An 18,010-nucleotide genomic window follows, 5' to 3' on the forward strand; every position below is an offset into this window, starting at 1 on the left:
GTTAGACAGTGACAGCGTGTTTTCGGATTGTGGAAAGCGTCTTGACGTGCCGCAGTTTACGTTTTCTCTATGTAACACCTAACCTTCAATCTCTATGAAGAGTAATGAAACGAAGAGAACACAAGGTAAAAAGAGATAGGGACCAAAAACAATGATGAAAAGAAACAGAAACGACAAGGACCAAAAGAAAGAAGAAGGGGACAACGAAGAGGAAGAAATGAATATCACAACACCATATATGCCCAACTGTCGGGGTTTTAATCTTACTCTCACGCGCGCTGAAGGTTGCGACGCGGATCCGGGATGAACGATTGGTTGCTATTGCGGGACTCGACCACAAGAGACTACTGTGCCTCAATTGATTGTTATCGTCAAGAGGGAAATTTCACAGCCGTCTGAGCGCCTCTTGGGGCGCCGAATTCTGCTAGGCCAACAGTGACTGTCATCATCGACACCCACTGATCAGCAGACCTCGGCTCCCGTACTACTGTACAACAACCAACATGAACCAATGACCAGGTCGGGTTACATCGTTCCGGTCTGTCGGTCCCGGACAAAGGATAAAGGATTGCAGAGCCTCAAACTAGATCGGTTGACTTTCACGTTGTTTGTCATGCTATTAGAAGCTAGCGCGACACTCATGACGAGGCAGTGAGCAGGTCAGCCACGTTCCTTTCGGAGTTGCCAAGACACTGAAGAAACACCGGACAGCTTCGCCCAGGCACCAACTCCAGCAAAAAGTCAGCCCCATCTTCCCTCCGCGCTGTTGCTCACTGCGGACTTCTTCCCTTTGCACTTCCTGTCTCCTTCCCGCGCTCACCTTTGATCGGCAAACCTGTGATCTGCAGACATGTCCTGGAGTGCGTTCAGGTTTGGGACCGATCCGTGGGATCCAACCCATCGGTTTGAAACGTCGTGGCTTCTCTCGCCGTGGTGGCTCTTCTTCTGTCGAGCCCTGATTGTACGTCACATCTCTTGGTGGCGCCCGTGTCCTTCATCCCACCGTGCAGTCACCGCCTAAAACAGACAAATTGCTAATTCGCGTTACTGCCCTCTCCACGCAGTCTCTCTACGTCTTTACGACACTTGTCTTCGTCTTAGCATGGCAATGCGCCAACGCTGAGAGCGGCTGCACCGCCTCTCAGAATCAGTTCAGCTATTTCACCTCGCTCAGCTACTGGGGTCTTGGCTTCTACTTCCTCGCCGCAGCAATCCACACCTTCACCTACGCTAGGTCGGGCGTCCCGCTTCTCGACCGCTTCCCTCGGCCCCTCCAGGCGCTGCACTCGGCTTTCTACTCCACTATCATCGTCTACCCCTTCATCGTCACCATTGTCTACTGGGCGATACTCTTCTCGGGCAGCTGGTACGCCGAGGTGTATGAGGGCTGGAGCAATGTGTCGCAGCACGCGATGAACAGCGGCCTCGCCTTGTTTGAGCTCATCGTACCTCGCACCGACCCGCCGCCGGCCATTCACATGCTGTGGCTCATCGTGGTGCTGGCGCTGTACCTGGCATTGGCGTACACGACCGAGGCAGACAAGGGCTTCTACACCTACAGCTTCCTTGACCCCAAAAGGCAAGGCGCGCTTGTGGCGGCCTACGTTTTTGGGATTGCCGCCGGATGCCTGCTCCTCTTTGGCGTTGCTTGGGGTGTCATTTGGCTTCGCAAGTACATCACCGAGACGAGGCTCGGCAAGAACGGCAAGTTTGCGGAGCCAGCCGACCACTCCGCTGCGGCAAAGGACTTGGAGATGTCGAAGCCGCACTAGACGATTGCGGCTTAGGGTTCCTGTTCTCTTGTGACTCTGTCTCGTTGTTACTCTTTGATTTGGCGCTTTGGGTGGGGGTGCTCTTTGGCAACGCAATGTATAGGAGGTTCTCGGGTTGAGTGTACGGATAATAATACCCTTTTCAATGGTGTCGGCGAACCCCATCTCGTACGCAGATTCGCCCGGCTGTTATCTGTTCCAAAACCAACCACAAATCTTTTAATATCCAACGAAACTCTACATAATAACAGTATATCCCTTGCTGACGGAAGCGATAGGTTGTAGTTCTAGCGACAAAATCGCGCCGGGTAATAGGAGTTGTGTAACCGACGGCTCCTACTCTTGTCATAGGTAACAGCCGGAGTAACCGGGATCAAGTTGTGCGTCTACGTAATCACAAGACCCGGTGGGCCGGATCAGACTTAAGAGTCTATAGCCCTACAATGGATTATACCTCTACACGGCAACGTTACGTATTCCCAAACTTCTATGTATAGTACAGATGTGAAACTCATTTAGCACTTCAGGTTAACTCCCCTCCTCAGCTCTGTCTGCCGAATCTCAAACATGACCTGAATACCCACAAACAAAGCCGAGCACGCCGTGACGAGGAACACGAGTCCTAGGTAGCGTTGACGTCAGTAACACACTCTCAAGGCGACAAAAAAGTGAGTTGAACGCGAACATACCAGAATAATCCCTAAAGATGCCGCGCACAATACTCTCCAGCCCATCCAACCCGACCGCGAAACCAACCAGATTCGCCGAGATCATCATCAGCACATTCCCCACGCCCCCAACACAGCACAGCATCCTATACGCCGTAGGCCTCCCCTCCCATTTTCTCCTGGGGAAGATATACCCGGCCGCAATCTCGGGCAAGAAGAACACCACCACCAACCACCCCCAAATCAGCAAGTTCAGCTTGATGTCGTGCCACAGCGCCACAAAGGTGAAGACGACGAGGTAGGTGACGACGGTGCGCGCGGCGTCCCGCGCGGTGCGAAAGCTGGACCCGCCGAGGGGGATGTAGATGTAGCGCAGCAGCCAGCGGTAGTAGCTGCGGTGCCAGCCGCGCCAGAAGGACAGGGTCGAGTAGTTGTTGCTGACGCAGCGGAGCATGTTCTCCGGCGGGTCGACGCCGTCGGTGAGCGACCACAGGCGGAAGAAGCGCCAGGGCAGGAGGAGCTTAAGCCAGATGATGTGGAGGTTGAAGAAGGAGAGGAGCGAGATCTGCGCCGGCGAGTACGACGACCACTCCGGCGACGACTTGGAGATGGCGCCGACGTAGTCGTAGTGCAGGACGAGCTCCATGGCGAGGAGGACCAGCGCGAAGCGGACAGCGTACCGGAGGGTGCGCGAGGACGAGATGGTGGCGGGCTGGTAGCGCTGTTGCGAGATGTAGTCGTTGAAGGTGATGATGGGGCCGGTGAGGTAGAGCGGCGCGTAGATGGCGTAGCCGACGTAGGTGCGGAATGAGAAGTCGGAGGGGGCGGCGGGGATGGAGATGCGGTCACGCTCTGAGAGGTTGGAGGGGTCGAGTTGCTTCTTCTTGGGAGGGTCAGTGGAAAACGAGGTGGGTGGTATGGTTCATCCGGGTGGAGCCTTACCTCGATGGGGCTGGAGCTTCGCCTGTCCAGGCTCCAGTAGTAGTCGAGATTGAAGCTGATGAGGCGGAGGACGGTGATGTTGAAGAGGATCTCCCAGCGTGACATGAGCCCGCCGTAGCTATCGAGCCACTCGCCCAGCTTGACCAGCACTGATGGGTCCGTTACCAGGTCCTTGGCCGGTGCGCCGGACACGAGCAGCGCGACGTCGCGGAACTTGTATCCCTCACAGAGTTCGTTGGCAAACAGGATGCAGATGTTGAACACCCACGTCGCAGCCGGGATGTACTTCCTCAGCAGCCCCGTCGCAAGCTTATAGTTGAGAGCCAGGATCAAGAGGATCTTGACTGCCGAGAAACCATGCAAAACGACGAGGTACAACAGCGCAAAGGCGTAGTCAAACGACGTGCGCTGCTGCAGCCTTGCCTCGGCCGCCTCAGGGGAAGCCGCCTTCGCAGCCTTCAGTTCCTGCGGAACAGGGTACACGGCGTTCCACACCCTGCGGCAGAGTGGGTGCAAGACGAGGAGAAGCGCCATGTAGGGCAGGTTGGTGCGGAAGGTGTGGTACTGCGCATCCGAGACATCCTGCAGACCATGATCCCGTCAGCACATTGCCCTGCAACGCCACATCGCCAGGTCATGGTCTTACAATCTTCCGCCCTGGAATCCACCCTTCAGAAAGGTGCTTCTCAAACTTGGGATATCTCGGGTCCGATGCTGCCCATACGATCAGCAATCCTTCCACGATTCCACCCCGCCTGTGAGGGGGAACCTACGTCTCGACACATCGTACGCAATCCAAAACATGGACGGCACCGCGGTCAAAAACACCAGGTAATACACATAAAACTCGAGCGTGCCCCATTTTGACGGCTCGGCCCGTTTATCGGGCGTCCTGCTGTTGCTGCTGCTACTGCTGCTGCTGCTGTCCCCCCTCTTATCAGCGCCGCCCCGCGCATCCGCTACCGCCGCCTTGTATGGAACCGACGATGGAGTGGTGAAGCGCGTGTCGAGCGTGTCGAGGTCGTAGATGCTTGCGAGAAAGGAAAGCGGGCTGCGGCCGCTGCCGCGCGCCATTGCAATGACTGGTTTGTGTTTGTGTCGGTTCGGTGCTTGTTCATAACATTTTCGGCGGGGGATCGGCTCGTAGTTGTCGTCTTCCGGAAGAAGAATGGGTGGCAATGTGGGCTGTCGTTCAAGGCCAATTGGCAATTTCGTTACACACAGTCGGATAGCGCCGTACTCGCCTGCTCGTGATCGTCATCACCTGTGGGTGGCTGCAGCCTCGCAGTTCAGGGTCCATCTGGGCGCGACCGAGGCACAACTGATCAAGTGGCGACAGCTGTCAAGTGTGGCGCCAAGACCCTTTAACCCCTTTCTACTAAGAGGCTCCTCGATATCCTGTATACCCAACTACTCTGCTATTGCACTAAGCGGCAAATCTATAATGCCTGAATCATCAATGACATATAAAGCCCCCTCGTTATTCCGCTGGCGAGCAGACATACCTCCCCGAACTTATCTAGCCATAGATGCGAATGCTAATTCAGGTGCTCATGCTGCCGCAAGAGACCATCTCACCCCCCCTCCGCCCGTCACTGCCCCCTAACCCCGAAACTCCTCACCCGACTAAAGAAGAAGGGGGTATTATCTCGCAGCGTAAACTCGGCCCAGTCCCCAGTCAAGGTATTGTAGCTATAAAAGCCCTTCCAGGCCAGTTTATTATTCCTCGCGCCCTTGCCCGCGCTCCGCAGGGCCAAATCCAGCCGATAGATATACTTTGCCACCCCTTCCGTCTCAACCACGACGTCGCCCTCGACCTCGCTGGCCGAAGCACCCGGGTTGTCCGCCTCCCTACCCAGCCTCCACCTGCCCTTCAGCACCGACTGGCCCGCTACGTTGGCGCCCGACGCCGCGACCTCCCTCGTCAGATGGTGTACCACATCGGCGGGCTCGGCCGTGGTCTGTAGGCTAATGGCCGTCCCGTCGCGAAAGAAGCGCAGGTAGCGGTAGTAGGTGACGATGTGCACCGGCGTGTTCCACGTGATGGTGTTGGTGTTTGCCAGGCCGGAGCGTATGTAGTTGACGGTGCAGATGTAGCAGCCGTTGAAGCGGATGCGTGGGCGGAAGCGGAACATGCGCTGCCACGAGGAAGAGTAGAGGGAACGGTAGAAGGCCAGCGTATTGGCGGTGCTTTCTTGGGCGTGGCGCTGCGCGCGGGCAGAGAGGGATAATTCAGGTGGTGGTATAGCGGAGTCGTCCGCGAGCGCTTCTGTCGACTCTACTGCTGCAGCGGTTTCCTCGGCTTCGCGGATGAGGTCCTCTTCGGTGAGGGGCCCCCAGGTGATTTGGCGTTGCCAGTAGTAGTGCATCCCGCCAAAACCGAATTCGGTACCGAGGCAGACGCGCCGCCAGATGCGATCTTCAGTCGCAACGATGTAGGCCAAGAGCTTGCAGACGCGGCTGAGGCGGACAAAGTCGCCGATGTCGAGGATGGCCACGTCCCTGAGGATGTGCACCAGAATCTCGTACGGGAGAGACGCGATGGGGCAAGGGGGCTGCGGCATGCCCTCAACCTCGGGCGGCGCAGGCTCAATCCTGAGTCCCGAGAAGCTGGCGATGAGGTCCTTGATCGACTGTGGTTGTTCCGGCTTCGGTGTAGACGCAATTCTGTCCAGAGACCCGGCTGATGAGGCTGCTACTGCAGGCTTTGGAGGCGGCTTGGGGAAGTGCTTATTCTTGTACTCTTGGTCCACTCGGTCGTTCATCTAAGCTTGTATCAGCAATCAGGTTCCTTGTTTGTCTGAATATGGAGATGTGTATAACACACCCTGAATGCCTTGCGGTACAGCTTCAGACTGTCTCCGAGTTTGCCCGCCGCCTCATTTTCCACCGCCCTTTCATAGTGCTCAAGGGCCGAGACGGGTTCCGCCTTCTCCGGTATGCTTGGCTGCCCTCCGGTTTGAGAAAGCGCTGTTAACCCGGCAGGCGCTGGCCCGTCGAATGACTGAGACTGAACGGGCAGATAGTCTTCGTCATCATAATCCCTTGCTGCGGGTGTTTTGGTTGCTGGTGGTGGTTTCCCCCGAGGTTCCGTGGGGCGCGTGACCCTGGCAGATGCTGTGGACGGACCGGCCGCTGCGCTCTGCTGTTGCTGCTGCTGCTGCTGCTGCTGTTGTTGTTGTTGTTGTTGTTGTTGCCGGGAAGAGTCTGGAGCCGGATGTCTTGCCCGGACTTCGGCCCTCCACCGTTCTCGGAAGGAATCGAGTTCAGGGTTCGACTGTTCGTCGTTCATCTTGGGCGGTCTGAGTAGTGTAATAGCCGCATCAAGCACGCTACGAAACAAGACCAGAGTCCGAATAAGAGGACAGGAGCGTTCAAAGCTGAATTGACCCTTATAATGATTGCATCTCACCGTTTCCCTCCCCCCGGGCTGCAGTGTGTCATCCGGCGACAGGGATTGCGATAAACTTATCCGATAAGCGATTAGTTCTGACGTGTAGGTGTGGGGCATCCCTGGGCAACAGAATCGTTTCCACAAGACAACAAGCTGTAGAGAAGAGTGTAGGAACTCGGGATCCTGTCAACTCAACTCGGTGACCTTCCCCTGACCTCCAGCGAATTCCCAACTCATCTTATTTTTTTTATTTTATTTTTTTTTTACCCGTCTTCTTCTCTTCTTCTTTTTGCTTTTCATGTCTTCTTCGTTTGACTATGACCTGTCTAGAATGATCCAATCTAACCTTACACTTGAGACTACTTTATTCGCCAGAACGGGCTATGCCGAAGCTCACTCCTGGGGACTCGCCAGGGAAACATGATCGTCGTGCCATCCCCGGCCATAAGTAAGGCGTGCATTAGTGCCTGGCGGCCCGCTCTCAGCTTGTAGCATATGCACAAATGTAACATGCTTGAACTAGAAGGGTTATATCGGTCCGCGAATTCTAGCCGACGTAAACTTGATGGTGCACCCGGTCCATTGTCGGAGAAGTTGGGGTTGGAAGTCTCCAATGACGGCTCCGGCCAAGAGAGAAGCTGCAGAGAATGGACGTATCCCCGGCCCCGATGTTCGGTCAAGCTGTCTAAACATGCCATGCCGAGATTTGAGACGGCAGCTTCCTATTTTGCATTCCCTTTCACTGGCTCACTTTGTATCTCGTGTCTCACCCGTTCTGGTCTCGTCTTATTTTATCTTGGTTGGTTTATCGATTGTAACTTAGTAGGTAACTGCTAAATTTTTTTTTTTTTAAAAAAAACCCTCCTGCAGCTGAATGGCGGGGCTTACTTAAGAAGCGGGGCCAGCCAGGGCCGCTGAATTGATTTCTCGGTTGATGTCACCACAGCAGGGTCCGGCGCCACTGACGATGCGGGTTGTGCAGCATCTGCAGCATCACTTGCCTCTCTGCAGCACATACCTGGACTGACTTTCCGCCGTCTGCCTCCTTCTACCAGAAAAGTTTCATAAGCATCCACGAGTGGCTGTCTGAGTGTTGGCTCACATCTGCATTGCCCTTGTTCTTGGTGGACGAGACAGGGGGCCAAGTCCAGTAAACTGTGCAGTACGAAGTTCCCTGTCGGCTTTCAGCGGATCAGCTGCGTGCGCTAGTGCACGAGCAACGGGCCGTTCGCAGCGCCACTGCACCTCAATCTTTGCCGGGGGCCGGGGGCGATTCCAGGTTCCAGAAGTTTGTTCCGCGAGCCCCAGCATTTAACACACTGCCAACCCGCAAACTGCGCCGCAAACCAACCATACAATATTTTCTTCGTTCCATGTAATAATCTGACGTCGGCCGTGTACATCCGACAATACAATTGCCATCCCGGCTCCCTTCGCTTTGCAGGTTGAGGTTCGCCAAAAGACGCAGGCAGGATGGGGTGGTCCAAATCGACACGCATCAAGGTGATGCTTGTCATCGACACCGTATTCTTCCTGCTCGAGCTTGGTACCGGCTTTGCAGTCCACTCGCTGGCGCTTATGGCTGATGCCTTCCACATGGTGAGATTTTTCAACGGAGCGCAGAGCGTAGAGAACAGAGTCTGGTGCTGATGCCCTTCCTCTCCACGTCTTAGCTTAACGACATCATCTCGTTATTTGTTGGATTGTGGGCCGTCTCGGTGGCGAGGAAAGCAACCACCGACAAGTTCTCCTACGGGGTGAGTTTTTCTCTGGAAGCTGTGACTACGAATTCGCTGACTGTAGTCTCAGTGGCTCCGCGCCGAGATCCTCGGTGCCTTCTTCAACGCCGTGTTCCTGATTGCGCTCTGCGTCTCAATCGTCCTCGAAGCGCTTACCCGATTTATCGATCCACCCGAGATTGGCAACCCCGAGCTTATTCTGGCTGTCGGCTGCCTGGGACTGGCCTCGAATTTGGTTGGTTTTGGTGTCCTTGGCGGACATGGACACTCCCACGGCCCTGGAGAGCACGAGCACGGCGAGGAGGGGCACAGTCACGACGACGGGCACTCGCATACCCACGGTCTCGACCGGGCTGCTGAAGAAGGTCGTGCTGGACCCTTGGGAGGGCAAGATATCGCGGCCGACGAGGGTGGGCGCGTGGCTGACTTGTTGCCCGAGGCCGCCGTGGCGAGATACAACACGGCGGCGATCGGCTCACCGACAAGACATATCCGGTTCGGGGACGAAGGGCCCGAGGCTGCCGAGTGGGGCGGAAGTCGTGGTACTGGCCGGAGGGAGCGTCGCACGCCAGGAGCCGTTAGGCATGGCCGCCTTACTAACATTGAGGATATCAGCATTCATCCTGCTAGCTTCCGGCAGGAGATCATCGCCGCCAGCCGACCCCAACCTGATGACGAGTCCAGTAGCGATAGCAACCCCGAAGACGATACGGCGGTCCTTGACGAGCCGGACCTTCGCGAAAGCACTCCTCTGCTTAAGAAGACTGGTACTGTACAGGCTGGCAGCGGAACACACGAGTCGCATTCGGCCTCGAAACGGCCCCGACGCGGCTCGGGCATACACCACCTACACAACCACAACAAGCCAAAGAAGTCCGGTAAAGGCCAGGGACACAGCCACGGTGACATGGGAATGAACGCCATGATTCTGCATGTTCTCGGGGACGCGTTGGGCAACGTGGGAGTCATCGTTACAGCGCTCATCATCTGGCTCACCGACTGGGAGGGACGCTACTACGCCGATCCGGCAGTATCTCTCTTCATCACCGTCATTATTCTCCGCTCGGCGGTCCCCCTCACCCTCGCCGCATCCAAGATCCTTCTGCAGGCAACGCCCGAACACATCGACCTCAGTGATGTTAGGGAGGACATCCAGGCCCTGCCGGGGGTTATCAGCTGCCACCACGTGCACATCTGGCAGCTTTCGGACACCAAGGTGGTTGCGTCTATGCATATTCAAGTTGCTTTTCCCATTTCGGAAGCCAACGGCGAGAAGTACATGGAGCTCTCCAAGATGGCTCGCAAGTGTCTCCATGCGTACGGTATCCACAGCGCCACCATCCAACCCGAGTTCTGCCTAGACAGCGCGCACGACCACGGAGAGCGCCGGGGGAGTTCGGACGGGCCCGAGGCAGCTGCGGCTGCGGGGTGCGGAAACAACGAGGGAAGTCAATGTCTTCTGGACTGTGTCGACGATTGTGTCGGCCAGGGGTGCTGCTCTCCGCCCGTGTCACGGCCCGAGAGTAGTCACTCTGCGGAAGAACATGGACACGGCCATGGGGACCACTCCCACTAGGAGTTGGAAGAGCCAGTGGTCGACTGAATGACTTGGACTTTTCGTTGTACAAATTTTGCGTCATTTTTGTTTGTTGTCAGCATTGCATTGTCAATTTCTCGGCCGCGTGCGCGTCTTGATTCATCGGAACCATAAAATAGGCGTCAGGTATGCGTCAGAGGTTGAAAAGGGTCATGCGCTGGATTATTATCACGGACGCGCTGGATTATTCGATACCACACCGCCCGGCTATGGATCGTGGTTTTGGATCCGTCGAAGGGGTCCAGTCTCTGGTTGAGCGTTCTCGTTTGTGGTGTTTTTTTTTTCCTCACTGGACACCGTGCATTCAAAGGCAGCGTCTGCCGTTGGTTGTTGTGCTTGGGTCATTCCAATTCAAGAAATGGGAGGGCGGCATGCTGATTTGAGGGACGACGGAAGAATCGCATGGTACTTGCATGATAGAGATAGTTATCTCTACACGGATTGTCGGAATGACCTAGGACTTAATACGGAGCTGGGTTTGCAGCTGCGCGTTAGGCAGTGACCGCGTTTTAGTGAGGCCGTGTTTTCTCCATCCGCAAGTGATGGGTAGGCCCGTTATGAATTGAGCAGCTTATCACTTTCCCTTCTAATTCCTCAGAACTGAAAATTGTAAGCACATTGTTGGTAATCCTTCCGAATGGTCTGCTTCTCCGGCGGTGGCGCTCCGACCCCCCGGCGCCGGCGAACGCAAGCCACCCGGTGCCGTTCGGCTTTCCACCGAGAAACGGCGAGATATTCCCCGATTCTTACGGTACTAAGGTCCGCCGATCGCACTGGCGCACTAAAATAGCCGACTTAAAGACCCCCTCCAGTGCCATATATAGCACCCATGGTGCAAATCGAATATTCTGACGGCAGTACGGAGTAAAGCCTCAAAAAGAGTCAGCTGTCAGCATCTGGGCGAGACTTCCTAGACAGGCAGGAAGCTGTCGCTAACCCGGCTGACAAGGGACGGGATCGCCCGGTTTTCGGCCGAGGCTTTCCCCTCGTCTGACGGCCATGCAGTGTGTCCCGTCCCCTGCGCTTGGTGGTTAGACCCTCGCCCCAATTGAACGCTTCAAGCTCCAGCTGTCTCGAACTGCGCCGCCCCAATTGAGGGATTCGCGCGTGCTTCATCGGGCTTTGTGCCATCTTTCCGTACGACGACACACACGATCCCTTTATCTAAAGCGTTGGACAAACTGCAGAATCGTCATGATGTGCCTCCAAGATCTACCCCGCCCTTACACCGCGCCAACGTTTCATCCGTCGTTTGCAATACTTTCGCACCTCAGGCAGCAGGATTCGCAGGGTCGCTATTTGGTCTCGAGCGCCACCCATTGCTTTTCCCGGGCCAGAAGAGTGTGTGGGACATGCATATGCCCGGGCCGAAATTGAACCACCCCCTCGCTCTCGGTTGGGTATGACTGCCATCCGCAGCCAACCATAATCGTGTTCCTTTTCGGATCTGTATGGCATGCATGTGTGTTTGTCTGTCTGGGCGACAGCGACTTCATCCGGCAGAATTCATCGAGGTAATTTAGCAGAGTGGTACAGTACATGAACCCCCGTAACGGCAGGTCCAGGGGGGTGGGGGGGAAGGGGGAAGGGGGGGCAAGGGGAAGAGGGAATCTTCAACCGGGTCTCGGCAGCAGCAAACAACAAGGCCCTCGACTAAGAAAACCAAGTCCCCTCTGGCTTTGGTTCGCTCTGATTCCCGAAAATTGTTGCCAGGGTTCAAGGTTCGAGCATCGAGGAGTTTTGCGACAGCTTACACTGCTTACCAAGACAGTAGTTTCCTCTTGTAGCTCGCCTTTCTCAATCCACTGTCTACTCCAACATTCCCGTCCCAAGCCCTCATTCCCATTCCCATATCTGCTCTCCCACTGGCCTGTTATCTTCACTGAATCCTACCTAATCCCGCCTTTGGAAGGACGGGCTGGCCAGCCGCCGGCAAATGTGTAGCTAAGGATTGCAACTCACCTTTTTTTTTCTTGCCTTTACTTCCCTTCCCGGAAGGAACTCAAAGAAAAAGGAAAAGAAAAAGGAAAAGAAAAAGAAAAAAGAAAAAAGACACACGGGAGAACCGGCTCGGGCTCATCTGTCAATGGGAATTGGGATGGGAATGTCTAGCATAGCTCGCCATGCCCCCCGGCCCCAATGACCGCTCCTACTACCCCTACCGCGAAGACGATGACTACGAGGATACCGACAACGGCTTCCGCGTGCCGGTACCTTTCGTGCCGCGACTAGGCATGACCCCTCCGCAGAGAAAACCGGTAGCCGCCACGACCGGCAGCGAGGTCTCGCCTCCAGACCTGGCCTACCACGTCCAGCCGGCTATTCGCCAACCACAGCCACAGCAGTCGACGTTAATTCCCCAGCGCGTAGGAACCGTAAGCAGCGGGGGCAAGTTTTCTGTCTCGCCCGCGAGCTCGATCCATGAAGGCGACGGCGACGGGTATGTAGGAGCAACGGGATTATCCCCCTCGTCGCCTCTCAACCAGGATGTCGCACCGGCTGGGCAGGGTAGTTGGCGGGGGGTAGGATTCGCAGGCGCAGGAGCACAGGACCAGACGACGACGGCGGCGGGGCAATGGCACGGAATGAACAACGACATCCCAGTGGCGCCTCCGCAAGCGCCCGGGCTGTGGGAAGTCCTCCCGGACCCAAGCGACATCCCCTTGCCCGAGCCTGCGCACTGGCGCGGGAGCCGGGAGCTGCAGGAGCTTGAGAACGCGCGGGCGCGAGAGGCGATATCGGGCCGGAGGCCCAACACGATGTCATATGGCCCGGCACCAGGTCCAGTAGCCGGTTCTACTCCTGTTCCGGTTCCGGTCGTCACTCCGCCCGGGATCGAAATCACCCCAGCGGTTACCTCGGTGCCGTGGCAGAGCCACCACACCACCCCTCAGGCCCGAGCTGTGCGGGGCAACGACAACGGCATCGGCAATGGACCGTTTATGCACTATGAAGACTTGGATTATTTCCGGCCGGCGCCCCAGTCGGAACCGAAAGACGAATCGCAGATTGACGGGGGCGTGCTGCGGGCGGATACCTTTCCCGCTATACCCGAGGGAATGAACCGGCCGAGAGCGAGACGGTCGTGGGACCGGCAGCGAAAGCGGCGGAGGAAAAAGATGGCGTCAGACGCGGGTACGGGTGATGGCGAGAGGAGAGGAGGGGGGTTGGGTGCCTCTTGGCGGTATTGCGCACACTGGCTGCCCGAGATATCCTGCTGTCTTCTCAGTCTTGGCTTGTTTGCGGCCATCATTGCGGTGCTGAAGTTGTACGATGGCCGTGGGCTCTCTGATTGGCCGCTGACGGTGTCACTCAACACGGTGGTTGCTTTCCTGACTGCGATATGCCAGGTTGTTCTGATAGTTCCCCTCACGGAGGGCCTCTCGCAACTGAAGTGGAACTCATTCGCTCGAGGCGAGAGGCCCCTGGCAGATTTCCAGACGTTCGAAGACGCAAAGCGTGGGCCCGTTGGCAGTGCCATGTTGCTCTACAAGAGAAAGGGGAGGTGGGGATAGACTCACCCATGGCAGACAAACCGGGGATCGATCGCTGACCAGATCTTGATAGGGCACTCGGCATGTCTGCGGCCACGGCACTGCTGACGGCCTTTCTGCTCTCGCCCCTTACCCAAGGCGCGATAACCTATCCCACCCGAAGCTTCGAAGCCGGGAGCGGCACGGCCACTGTCGCCAGGAGCGAGTCCTACGCCCACCCGGAGCCGTACGCCCTCCGCAACGGTAAGCATAATCCCGTGTGTTATCTCTTCCAATGGCGGGATGGCTACTGAACCGGCTTCTGGGTACCCACCAGCGATCCTCGACACGCGCGAAAAACAAGCCATCCAGTCGGGCATCTATCACCCGGTCTCCCGAGAAGTCCCGCACCTGCAACCCATCTGCAGCTCGGGCGACTGCCAATGGCCCAACTTTAGCTCCCTAGCCGTCTGCGTCGCTGTGGCCGACATATCCGACCGGCTCACCATCATGAACCAGACCAGACCAGCGAGGCTGGTGCCCCCGGGTGGTATCAGCTCCACCAATGAACCCCTCTTCAACGCGAGCCTCCCAAACGGGCTGTATCTCCTTGGCAGCACGTCAACGTACAACCTCAACATCTCGTGGCCACGCGGCAACAATAACAACGCCGGCCTGGGCAGCCAACAACAACAACAACAGCAGCAGCAGCAGCAGCAGCAGCAGGAGGAGGAAAGCTTCCTCCCGTCCCGCACCAGCCTAGCATTCTCTGACCAGGACGGCCGCGTCTCGAGCGCCGTTGCCAACTTTTTTCTCATCTACACCAACCAGACCGGCGAACTTCCCGCGTCGGGCTCCCAGCAGCAGGGCGTGTTCCGCGCCGCCGAGGTGCTCTTCCACTTCTGCGTCAACACGTACCAGGTGTCAACGTCCCGCGGCGTGTCAACCAGCAGGGTGGTGCACTCGTCGACGATCACTGCGCAGGGGGAGGCGGCGAGCGTCCGGCGGGGCGAAGGTGAGGGGGGCCCAAGAGAGGAGGTGGCGGGAGTTTTGCGTTTGCGCTCGAGGCAGGTGGATCCAGTGGCAGGAGTGTATTCCGTCAGGAGGGATGACGTGCGGTTACTGAATAGGTATTTGCTGTCCTTGTTTACGGGGACGTATTCGTATCGGTTCGGGGATGCGGCCGGGGCCGAGACGCCGACGAGCGAGGCGCTGGGGGCGGCTATGTTCCAGCGGGAAGTTGGGGTTGAGATTGGCCCGGAGGAAGAGCTGGAAGACGTGGTGAGGAACCTGACCAGTAATGTGGCTATTGCTCTGAGTAATGCGTGAGTGGACTTCCTCCATTTTTTCGTCCCCCTTTTTTTTTTTTTTTTTTTTTTTCTCCCTCTCTTTCTCGCTCTCTCCTTACTCTCTTTCCCTCCATGTCCGTTCCCGCCTCCTCTCTTTTTCCTCTCCGCGTGGCCCTCCTTCGTTGTTGAATTTGCAACGGATATAAGCTGCCACTAGCCTACGACAGACCGTTGTACTGCGTGTCTACTATCTCAAGGAAGTCTGAGACTGTAACTTGGAAGAGAAATTACGGCTGACTGGTTCACCCGCCCCAGCATCCGCGCCATGAGCTCGACTTCAGAGACAGGCATCGTTCTCGCAACGGAGAGCTATGTCCACATTCGGTGGGCTTGGTTGTCATTCCTGGTCATTCAGGTAGCCCTATCGGCCGGTTTCCTGCTTGGAATCATGATCCAGACAGCCGTCTGGAGGGTCAAGATCCTCAAAGGCTCGTCCACAGCGGCATTGCTTGCTATATCCGCTGACGATAAAGCATACCTGGAAGAGCGAGAACGCATGTTCATAAATAGCTCCCGTGACACCGGGCAGACGGCCGACTTGAAGCGAAAGCTTCAAACCGTAACCTGTAGATTTAGGACAGGAGACAGAGGATGGTCTCTCGGATTGGGAAAGAAAGAAGATGGATGACAAGAGGGTAGCCTGTATCATGTCAGAATACAATGTCATTGAAACGCCGGCCGTCTGATGGATGCCATGCAATTACTTCTCCACCCGTTTAGCCGCAGTAGCCGTATGGCCATATCATCAAAGCTGGCGAAGGGTAAACGTTCTAGTTCTCCCTCTCTAGCCAGTCGCGGTCCGGTGCGAGCCTTCACCCATGGCAGCGCCAAAGCCGCGTACTTTCGTAACGGTTCAGCTCTTGGGAGCCCCAGAACGTCTATGCGGCCTCTTGCACGCCCGGCATAGACGGGAAGAGGAGAGCTGCTGCCGGAGGGATGCTGCAGACAGCTGCAACAGCTCCTGAGAGGGCAGAGCTCTGCCGAATCAAGCCAATCGCAGCCAGTGTACCTCAGTTGGCAGCCGTATGGGGTTGCGCGCATGCTGCAGAGCGTGGCCTCATGCCATCAAAACTGGGGTTGGACAACACGCCCCTTTATCGGACCACCAGGGAACTGAAGATCTACCTGCTCTGCACGAACACCTCGATGGCTTTGTAGATCGGGGACACGGATGCCAGCCGGGGGGGGAAGGGGGGATCGCAAAGGATGGGTAAGTGAGCGATATCCATATACACTCTGGTGGTTTCTTTGCTTGTCAAATCTCTGAATTGGACTGCATTGTGCAGTGGTCCTTCGGTAAACACGGGTCCAGAACCCGTGGAAGGCTGCATCCGCGGGATGCTAAAGCATGCCGCTGGCGTGCTGACGGCGGAACCGGCGCCGTAGGTAGTTGGAGGTTTCCGCACACCACTAGCGGAAGCGCTACTCTACCTGGGAGGCTTCCGTCCTGGCCCGGTGCCATTGGGCATCCGGGCAGATTGCGGCACGCATGGACGGGGCCTGCGTCTCTCATCCCCATAGTGAGATGGAAACCGGCACGGGCAAGTACGAAGCCATTGGCCTGCTGCGCGAGGCTTTCGAGATAAGCCTACCTGAGGGACGGGTTAATTGCCGTCTCTGTCGCCACGGGATCTTGTGTTTCTCGACCTGAAGGCATTGATAGGCGATGCGCCCCTCGGCCTTGACCGTGGGTGGAATTCCACCGAGGGTATGCGAGAGCCTGCGAGGGGGCATCCAAATGTAACGGCGGCTGGTGGATTCTCCCCCAGCTGGCTGCGCCGGACAAGTCGTTTCCTGGCTGTCTGTCTCGTGTAAATGCACGATAATATGTGGTCAGCGAGAGGGGAACAGAAGCAATAAACAAAGACCGTGAAGCCACGGCGGGCTGATTGGGCCGCCCGGCGAGGTCTGGTAGCACAGGTAGCAATGCATGAGAGGATGGGATGGAAAGGCACCACTGAGGAGGGGCAGCGGGCGTGGGGAAGAGGGCGGTTGACGGCTTTGAGACACTGGGGGAAGCTGGAGCATTCCTCCACAGCGTTCTTGCCCGAGACGAGGAGACTAATGCACCTCGGCCGAAGGTGAAGCGTGATAGGGCGGGTCGAGGGTGGAATTTCTGACCTGGGGGAAGCGCAGCGCTGCATACCATCGAATCGACGGGCGCACAGCGTGCCATGGTTCGCGGTTTGCGCATGCAGCCCGGGGCCCCATTGTAAGGCGTGCAGAAACGGCCATGGATATACGTGTCGGCGGGTTATCGGGGGACTGGCTTTGCACATCAGCGGTTGAGACAAGGGGATTGACTAATCGAGACATGCCGAGCCAGGACGGACGGCGCGTTTCGGCTGAGCGGTTGCATTGACAGATTCGATAGGCACGACGGCCAGACAGCGATCGTCAATATCTGCGGTTCGATTGAGCCTCCCGTCTTAGAGGACAGAGGACAGAAGCAGTTGACTGCGAGCCCCGCTCCCCCGGTCTTCTCGCGTGTTGTCATGAGAGCGCCGTGACATCAGACGCGATACCGCGTACGCAACGGAAAATGGGAGGTGGATTCGGGTAGGGTAACTTTTGAGGTCGCGAACGGCCTTCCCTTCTCTGCGCCCCCCCTCCCCTCGTTTGTTGGTGTTGGGCCCAGCCAAGCATGGTGCTATTGGAGCCGGTCCATTCCTACGTCCCCTTCCCGTCTGTCTTCGTCTCTGGGCAATATGATCCATAACAAAGGAGCATACACCAATTTAATTCGATTTTCACGTCGGGCTTACGGAGTTCGAGCTCTGCTCGCTTCCTCAGGGACAATTGCTTCTGCGTCAGGCCAGGTGAATGCGCACCTTGCACAAGGGCAAGGGCAGTGGAAGACGGCTTGTGGAGCCGGCGGACAACCTATCGGAGAGCCAGTTGCGGTGAGGCTGGCGGCAGGGCCCGGCTAAGCTCGCGATTGGGCCACCGTCGGTGTCGATTCGGGAGGCTCGATCGATACCCGTATTGCTCGTCCAGTTTACGTAAACCGCAAACAGTAATCTCAACAACCGTGAATGGGGGTTAGGGTTTAAAGCGGAGACAAACCGCAGGGCAG

The 18,010-nt window shown here is 56.9% G+C and overlaps 5 protein-coding genes across 5 annotated transcripts; 3 read left to right on the forward strand and 2 right to left on the reverse strand.

Annotated features, from left to right (window-relative positions):
- Positions 1 to 850: 850 nt before the first annotated feature.
- Positions 851 to 1,772, forward strand: MFIFM68171_01220 (Alpha beta hydrolase fold-1 protein; the record flags this gene model as incomplete). Its single annotated transcript, XM_071056642.1, has 2 exons — positions 851 to 961; positions 1,065 to 1,772. 2 exons carry the CDS (start codon positions 851 to 853, stop codon positions 1,770 to 1,772), a joined length of 819 nt encoding a protein of 272 aa, XP_070912743.1.
- A 515-nt stretch (positions 1,773 to 2,287) lies between these two features.
- Positions 2,288 to 4,456, reverse strand: GUP1 (glycerol transporter; the record flags this gene model as incomplete). The annotated part of the gene is made up of 5 exons (XM_071056643.1): positions 2,288 to 2,394; positions 2,462 to 3,323; positions 3,383 to 3,964; positions 4,029 to 4,096; positions 4,156 to 4,456. 5 exons carry the CDS (start codon positions 4,454 to 4,456, stop codon positions 2,288 to 2,290), a joined length of 1,920 nt encoding a protein of 639 aa, XP_070912744.1.
- Positions 4,457 to 4,974: 518 nt separating this feature from the next.
- On the reverse strand, positions 4,975 to 6,674 carry MFIFM68171_01222 (F-box protein pof7; the record flags this gene model as incomplete). Its single annotated transcript, XM_071056644.1, has 2 exons — positions 4,975 to 6,147; positions 6,210 to 6,674. 2 exons carry the CDS (start codon positions 6,672 to 6,674, stop codon positions 4,975 to 4,977), a joined length of 1,638 nt encoding a protein of 545 aa, XP_070912745.1.
- Positions 6,675 to 8,249: 1,575 nt separating this feature from the next.
- ZRC1 (Zinc resistance conferring protein) lies at positions 8,250 to 10,091 on the forward strand (the record flags this gene model as incomplete). The annotated part of the gene is made up of 3 exons (XM_071056645.1): positions 8,250 to 8,375; positions 8,450 to 8,533; positions 8,580 to 10,091. The coding sequence occupies 3 exons, from the start codon at positions 8,250 to 8,252 to the stop codon at positions 10,089 to 10,091; spliced, it is 1,722 nt and encodes a 573-aa protein (XP_070912746.1).
- Positions 10,092 to 12,235: 2,144 nt separating this feature from the next.
- Positions 12,236 to 15,562, forward strand: MFIFM68171_01224 (uncharacterized protein; the record flags this gene model as incomplete). The annotated part of the gene is made up of 4 exons (XM_071056646.1): positions 12,236 to 13,617; positions 13,680 to 13,849; positions 13,923 to 14,910; positions 15,190 to 15,562. The coding sequence occupies 4 exons, from the start codon at positions 12,236 to 12,238 to the stop codon at positions 15,560 to 15,562; spliced, it is 2,913 nt and encodes a 970-aa protein (XP_070912747.1).
- Positions 15,563 to 18,010: the final 2,448 nt, after the last annotated feature.

This window comes from Madurella fahalii (assembly GCF_045866475.1).
Source record: "Madurella fahalii IFM 68171 DNA, scaffold_1, whole genome shotgun sequence".
Lineage (NCBI taxonomy): Eukaryota > Fungi > Ascomycota > Sordariomycetes > Sordariales > Madurella > Madurella fahalii.